At 55.3% G+C, this 8,055-nt stretch overlaps 1 protein-coding gene across 1 annotated transcript in view; it reads left to right on the top strand.

The window, feature by feature from the left end:
* CUX2 (cut like homeobox 2) overlaps nt 1-8,055 on the top strand; it is a 358,029-nt gene that overhangs the window by 343,012 nt on the left and 6,962 nt on the right. Inside the window, exons 22-23 of the mRNA XM_006148019.3 lie at nt 4,816-5,085; nt 6,490-6,678. Of these exons, the coding sequence (XP_006148081.1) occupies nt 4,816-5,085; nt 6,490-6,678 (459 nt within the window). The remainder of the gene's footprint in view (nt 1-4,815; nt 5,086-6,489; nt 6,679-8,055) is intronic.

Raw genomic sequence — 8,055 nt, 5'->3', positions numbered from 1 at the left:
TCTTTCCCACTTTGGACTGCGGCCCTTCTCGTGGCTGAGGTGTAGGTTTGATTCGCATTTCCCCAGGATCCAATCGTTCAGGTTTTGAAAACTCGTTTTTGCAGAGAGATCCATGCACACCTGGATAGAGCGCGGTGAAGAGGACCGAGAACGTGGCTGTTCTGGTGGGAGGGACAGCATGGGCAGAGGTCAGGAGCAGGACCAGGCGAGGTGTGGGAGGCTGGGGTTTGGGGTGAGGGTGCACAGTTCACCCTCTGCCCCAGCAGAACAGGAAGCCAGGGCCCCGGGCTGTGTGCCTGGAGGTGGCAGGGACACGAGCTGTGACGCTGACCTTCGGGGAGGGGGTGGTGGCCTGCCCACCCTCGCAGCCCCATTGCACAGGCCCCAGAGTCAGGCTGTGGAGAGGCTGTCTGGGCCTGTCCCAGTCCCCTTTGTCCTTGACCCCCGCGCCGGCCACTGGGGTAGGTGGGAGCCGGCCCTGGAGCCCCTACCATCCAAAGCGGTGGGGTGAGCCAATGCCGAGGGCGGATGTAAGGCACCCCCTGCTCCCACGCCAGCTGCTGCCCAGAACCGCCTGACTAACCGCCTCACTGGCCACTAGCAGCGCCGCCGCGCCGGCATCAGTATTCCAGGCACTCCAGCCTGGGCTGCTTGGAATTCCCAAGCCGTGCCACAGCCCGTGCCCACCGCAGTCCTGCCCTTCCGTTTCTCTCCCCCTCCCCCTTGCCTCGCCGTCTCTGTCCCCCTCTTCTCTCTCTCTCCACCTCTCTGCATCTTTCTCTCCCTCGTTCACTCTCTTTCTGTCTCTCCCCAGTCTCTCTCTGGACCAGCCGTCTGGCTGTCCCAGTTTTCTAGGACCTGGACTGGCATCGGGGAAGTCCTGAGCAGCCGGGACCAGGACTCCACCCTGCCTCCTGCCCCTGCCCCTGCCCCTGCCCCCGCCCCCGTAGCAGGCTCACTCTCCTGCACACCCCCCCATGCCAGCCCACCCAATGGCCACACCACCCCCAGCCAGGAGGTTAGCACGCTCCTCCCCACAGAGGGGACTTCTGGCTCTGTCAGACTTTGACCGAAGCAGTTCTTGAAGTCGGAATGTTCAGAAAGGCCATATTGTGCCCGGGGCGTGGGGACAGGTCCTGGGTGGTTCCTGCCCATGCCCTGGGTTGCCCTCCCTCTCCCAGTCCCGTTCCTGCCCTGGCTGAAGATCTGGCCCTTTGGGTGGGGAGTGGGGCGGGAGGTTTTCCAAGAGGCAGATGCCATCTTGGCTCCCAGCCCAGCTGCCTGCAGTGGGGCGCACCCTTCCCTTTGTGTCTCTGCTGGCAACAGCAGGGGTGGGACCTATCCTTGTCGGCTCTGGTACCATGCTGATGCCACCCAGAGCCAGGGTCGGCTCATAGGGCAGAGGGACAGGAGAATTCCAGAGACCCCAGGCCAGGGCTGCCACCCAGAACCTTGGGACTTCCCTTGCCTTGTGCTGTTGAGCGGACCTGGGTGTCCTGGCCGCACGTGCTCGTTGGCCCCCACCTCCCCGGGCTCCAGGCACTCACCGTAGCTGGCAGGTGTTTGCCAGGCCCCCACCATAGCTGGCGTGTGGCCCTGCCTTCGAGAGGCTCCACCAGAAAGCAGCCTGAGCTCAAGCGCGGCTCTGCCACTGGTCCCTGTGTGACGTCCGACACGCCTGCCTCTGAGCGTGGGTTTCCTCAGCTGTGTAACGGGATGGTGTAGGTTACTAGCCATGTGAGCAAGGTCACTCAAGGTCACGGCACGAAGCACACAGCACCGGGCAGCGAGCGTGAGTGCTCGGTGGACGGAGCTCCGTTCCTGGTCATCGCTACCGTCACCATCATGGGCACTGCCGTCCGGTGTGGGCAAGGTCTGGCCCAGCAGGAAAGGACAGGGAAGTGTGACAATGTGCAGTCAAGGTGCCGCTAGACCCAGAGGTTACCTCAGGGAAAGGGCGTGGGCACTGGCGCTGCAAGGACGCGCAGGAGTGGGTGAGTGGGACGAAGGCCTTCGAGGTAGTGAGACCAGCCTGAGCGAGGACGGGCTTAGGAGAGCCTAGGGTGTTTGTGGAGGGAGTGAGGAGGACTCAGGAGCTCCGAGTCTGTGGGGTCAGGCAGGGACAAGAGTCCATAGCCAGTCACCAGGACAGGGAGGAAGACGATTCTCCCACAAGGGGCAGTAGAGAGCCATTCTGTAACAGCGCGGTCCGGCCAGAGTGACGTCGCCTGCCCACGGGGACAGGAGCCGGTGCCCAGAGCAGACTCCAGATGACTCGTGGCTGTGTGTCTTCTTAACAGGCTTCCAGCAGGTGGCACCCGGGTGCCTTGAGGAAGAGGCACCGTTTCTAGTTTGCTGGGACTAGATGTGGATGCCCTGGGGTCCCTAGACCCCTGTCACACATCCCACCCGTGAGGGCCACCTCGCTGGGCGTGTCCCCACCCTCGTTGCTTTGTCAGGAGGTGAGGGAGGGCTGAGCACCAGGCCCACATTATCCCATGAGCCCACCCAGCACCCCCCGTGGCCCCTAGAAGGAAGGACACCAATATCAGGCGGCTGGTCTTACAGCCTCTTAGATCTGAAGACTGAGGCTCGGCAAAATCATCCCGCCCAAGATCACTTCCAGGTGGTTTTTCTGAAAGATAATCAAAATGTCTTCTGACAAATGAAAAATGTGACTTAAAACCAGCTTTAAACACGGGGTACACTCTGGACTCCTCATTACATAGTCGTCGTTGCTACAGGACAGCCCGCAGCGCACCCACAGGCCTCACTCAGCCAGTCCCCGCTGGCCAGACGGGCAGTTCACGCTGACTTCTGTAGTGACTGCTTGACTGTTCATCCTGGTGCGATTCCTTGTTTTTGTTTTAGTTTTTGCTATAGGGCACATGTACACGCAGGATGTGGGGGGCAATGGGGAAGCGCCCCCAAGGGGTCATCTCCCCAAGGGAGACGAACATGCCACAATCCCTTCTCCATTCTCCTCTTGGGATTTTGGGCACACACCCACGTGCCCATCGTATTCCTCAAACCAGTGGGTCCAGGACTTGAACCACACAGTGGATCGTGTGGGATCTCATACCTTAACCTCCATGACGCCTGCTGACCCCGTTCCAGTGTAATTCCAATTCACAGATGAGTTGGAGCATTAGAATAGACTCCTGTGTGCTACCCCAGAGTCACTGTTCAGTCTGCCACACCTGCTCACTCGCTCCCATTTCAGGAACTGGCTGACATCATGTGCCCTTACCCCTAAATATTCAGCACATTTCTAAGAACAGGAAATTTTACAGTGATACGACACTGCAGTGTAACCTGCCACCTACGTTCAGGTTACTCAGCTGTCCCAGTAATGTCCTCTACATATATAAAATGAGGTGTATACGGGACCAGCAGTTGGTGTAGTGGCTGTGTCCCTGGACTCCCATGTAGTTGACTGCGGTTCGAGTCCCAGACCCGGTGGCTTAAACTCACGTCAGGCACATGTGCATGCATGCCCAAGATCCCTAGAGGATAATGGAGAAGAAGGGATTGTGGCATGGCCATTCCCCGGGGGGTGGGGGGGTGATTTCTTGCTTTCTGTCTCTCTGTCTCTGTCTTTCTGGCAAGCGCATGCAAACTCTCCAAAAAATAAAAAATAAGGTATATAATTGCACTTTATAGTCATATCAGTTAGATATAGTCAGCTGCATATCCACAGATTCTGTGGCCTCAAATTCAGCCATTGCAGATGCTGCCAGGCCACATCAACTGCCATGAACTGGGGGCAGAGGTGGCTCCCTCAGAGACCTGAGGGGATTTCTAAGTTTTCCTTTGTATTTACATCTGAGGCTGAGACTACTTATAGGTAATGTAGAGACGATTTAAAGTACACTGGAGGTTATGTGTAAATGTGTAGGTTATGTGTAAATATGAAACTGTTAAATACAAAGGACTTGCGTGTCTGGCTTTTGGGCCCCATGGTGGGGGGGTGGTCCTAAAATGAATCCCCACAAGTACTAAAACAACTATATACTGTTTATATTCATACTTTTTTTTTTTTCTATCCAGGATCAGATTCAGGGATTTACTTATCATCTTTCAATTTGGGCCGTTCTTCTGGTTCTCTTTGTTTTGCAACTTTACTTTTTTTTTTTTTTTTTTTTTTGAGAGATGTTTTACTATAAGGCACATGCACTCGCCAGAGAGACAGAAAGAAAGAAATCACCCCCCAGGGAAATGGCCACACTGCAATCCTTTCTCCATTCTCCTCGGGATCTTGAGCACACACGCACACATGCCCAGTGTGAGTTTCAGGCTGCTGGGTTTGGGACTTGAACCACTATCGACTGCATAATCATTACACCTCTGTTGGTCCCACAGTTTTGACATTTTTAAAGGCCAGAGACTAGGTATTTTATATGGACTGTCTCAGCTTGGGCTTGCCTGGTATTTCCTCATGATTCGATTCTGTACTTTGGTGGGAATGTCACAGAAGGGATGCAATTTCCTTCTAGGGCGTTCTATCAGGAGCCACGTGTGGCCCGTGATTGGTGATGTTAACTGGCCATTTAAGGTGGCATCCACCAGGTATCTCTATTGCGAAGTGTCATTTTTCCTTTGCAATGAATAAGTACATTTAGAAGAGATACTTGGAGACTCAGTGAAGATCCTGTTAGTCGTCAGACGTTCGCCCGCTAGTTTTCGCATCCAGGACCGTCCTCTCCTGGGCCGTCACTGTGGTTGTCCCAGAATGGGTTGAGCCAGCCTCCTACCCGACTGTATATGTCCATCCAATCGCAGTAACCCCCCTCTCTGTCTTCCTGTGGCCCACAGCCAGTCCCACGGAGCCGAGGTCCTCACCGTCCCCACCCCCCAGCCCCACGGAGCCTGAGAAGAGCTCCCAGGAGCCCTTGAGCCTGTCGCTGGAAAGCAGCAAAGAGAACCAGCAGCCAGAAGGCCGCTCCGGCTCCTCCCTGGGTGGGAAGATGTGCTCGGGCAGCCAGGCCACAGGAGGCATCCAGGAGATCGTGGCCATGTCCCCCGAGCTGGACACCTACTCCATCACCAAGAGGGTTAAGGAGGTCCTCACCGACAACAACCTAGGTATGCGGGGCGGGACTCAGGGAGGCCGCCCCCTGCAGTGAGATCCCAGGTCCAGCTGGAGGTGCAAGGCACCTGACTGGCCTGCCTCTGGGACGGGACAGACAGTTATGTACGTGTCTCACGGTACCTGGAAGTCTCAGTCCACAGCCATCAAAACTCTCCAGGAAAACAGTGCATCCTAGTCACTCTGTGACAAGTGTGACCCTCACCCACACTCACATCATGTCCTCTGGGGAGAAAGCAACAGAGTGCACAAGGCTGTTCCCGGGTCTTTTCCCATTTAGGTCACAAACGCCTCTGAGTTTTAGATACAGGCGATGCCCCCTCCCAGAGGCATGCATGCCAACCCCCAATTTTTCACTAGTTTTATTTGTTCCTATTTAAAGGCATTAAACAGGCCGGCAGGTAGTTGGGACACTGGACTCCCACATGGCCGACCGTGGTTTGCATCAGACCCGGTAGCTTGAGAATCACACAGGGTGCACATACATGCACACCCAAAATCCCAGGAAGAAAAATAATGATCGTCATCGTCGTCATCCCAGGAGGAGAACGGAGAAGAAGGAATTGTGGCGTGGCCATCCCCTCTGGGGGGTGATTTCCCTCGCTCTCGCTCTCCTTCTCTCTTGTCTCTGGCAAGTGCACATGCCCTACAGCAAAAAAAAAAAAAAAACTAAAAATAAATAAATAACACAAAACAGTACAGAGAAAAGGCAAGTTTAAAAGTAAAATAAATAAATCCCCCAAGCCTCTCACCCTCCAGTTTTTATGAGTCTTTGACACTTCCTGAATACGAACAAGAATATACGCACATCTTATTTCCGCTCCCTGTTTATGTGGCGAAGTCATACACAGGTGTCTTACAACTAGCTTTTGAAAAATGATCACTCTTGTGCGGCTGCCCTTCCGCATTAGAATGATTATTTCCCCAGCATTTTATTTTCAAGGTGGCAAGGTGTTCCAAACCATGGATGCGCCATAGATTTTTACCCAAGTGATGGGTATTTTGGTTATAATTTTCTGCTGTCTCTGAAAATATGTCTGCATGCGTCTTGGGCAAAGTAGAGCTCAAGGATAAATCCAGGCAGTGGATGGCCGGATCAGAGGAGGTGTACATTTGCAATCTGATAAACCTGTCAGATTACCGTTGAACAAAGTGATACGCAGGACGTTTGCAGCCAGTTTCAGGAGTGCAGAACCCTAGGAGCAAAGAAGCTCAAGGTGGATAATCTTATCAATAGTTCCACCCCCACCCCCACCCCAGTCCCTGTTGTCGAAAGATCTCCATCAGAGTCACACTGGACGCGGGATTCCTCCAGGTCTCTGGCCCTGCCTGGTGCAGACGGCCCCTGGGCTCCCCACTGTGTCCTGGGGTAACAGGCTGCCTTCCTCCCCGCTCCCCAGGGCAGCGGCTGTTTGGGGAGAGCATCCTGGGCCTGACCCAGGGCTCCGTGTCCGACCTGCTATCCCGACCCAAACCCTGGCACAAGCTGAGTCTAAAGGGACGAGAGCCGTTTGTCCGCATGCAGCTGTGGCTCAATGACCCCCATAATGTGGAGAAGCTGAGGGACATGAAGAAGCTGGAGAAGAAAGGTAAGAGGGGCAGGGGATGGCTCACAGCACTGGGTGCCCCAGGTCTGGCCTGATTGCCACCCCAGGGACCATATCTCAGTGGAATCCCAACACACTCAGGGCCCAGGGGTCCAGTCTCAGCCTGGGAGGGGAAGCATGAAATAACAGTCCCAAAGAACAATATCATTGAAAGCAGTTGGAACCAGCAGTTAGTGTAATGGCTATGTCACTGGACTCCCATGTAGTAGACCACAGTTTGAGTCTTGGACTCAGTGGCTTAAACTCACATCGGGCATGTGTGCGTGCATGCCCAAGATCCCGGGAGGAGAATGGAGGAGAAGGGATTGTAGCGTGGCCATCCCCCCTGGGGGGTGATTTCTCGCTTTCTGTCTCTTTGTCTCTCTCTGTCTTTCTGGCAAGCACACACGCCCTATAGCAAAAACCTCTCTCAAAAAAAAAAAAGAAAAGAAAGCAGTTAAACTCCTTACTGCATTTCCCGTGAAAACCCAGTACCCCAACACTTTTGGAACCTTTCACGTGCCCAAATCTGCTCTAGTCTTTTGCCGACCCCGCCGACCTCACTCCCAAACACTCCCTTCAGCTCAAGTAGATCACCCCTTTGCCCATCACCCAGATTCTGCCCAGCAAAGGCCAGAAGTGACCCAGCAAACCAGAACCCTCCCCGTCGGGTCACGCATCTGTGCACCATCTGATATGACCCTGCACCCCCGATAGGATGGGCCAGCGCCAAGCCGGGGGCCCAGTCTCATGCTCTGCAGAGGGCTTCCTGTGTCTAAAAATGCACAAAGTCCAGTTGAGAGATAAGATAGGAATAAGTGAAAGTGGTCATCTGGGGCGTGGGGACAGTTCATGTGAGGACCTGGGGTCAGGCTGTGAGGAACACGTGGGGCAGGGCCCAGCCTGGGCCGTTGTTATCAGATGACCGCGGTCAGGACCTTGGCCGGCCACTTCTTGGCTGTGTGACCTCAGGCGGGCTACTCCCCCTCTCTGTGCCTCGTGGAGCTCCGTCTGGAAATGAGGGTCAGTAGCATCCACCAGGGCATTGCTGTGAGGACTGAGGCCTTCATGCCTCACCTCTTCCACCCCGACGTGGGCTTTTACGTTTTCACGTTGCGACAGCGTGGAGTCGAGGCAGCCGGGTCATTTAAATTACGGCTGCCTCAGACTGCTGTCAAGTGTCGGAACGCGTCTGCCTGCTAAGCCCCTGCCCATGTGGACACTCAGGGAAAACGTGAGCAGATGAGCGGGCAAGGCGCAGGCTCCCTGGGCCGGTGCGGGCAGGCCAGTGCCTCCCGAGGAGGGGAAGGCAGTCAGGATGGGCAGGCGGCCCCTGGCTTGGCCTGGAGGCCCCAGGCGGCTGGCTGCTGCACCCTGCAC

The sequence above is a fragment of the Tupaia chinensis genome, unplaced genomic scaffold (genome assembly GCF_000334495.1).
Source record: "Tupaia chinensis unplaced genomic scaffold, TupChi_1.0 Scaffold000226_1, whole genome shotgun sequence".
NCBI classification, from domain to species: Eukaryota; Metazoa; Chordata; class Mammalia; order Scandentia; family Tupaiidae; genus Tupaia; species Tupaia belangeri.
This window is presented reverse-complemented; position numbering and strand designations above follow the sequence as displayed.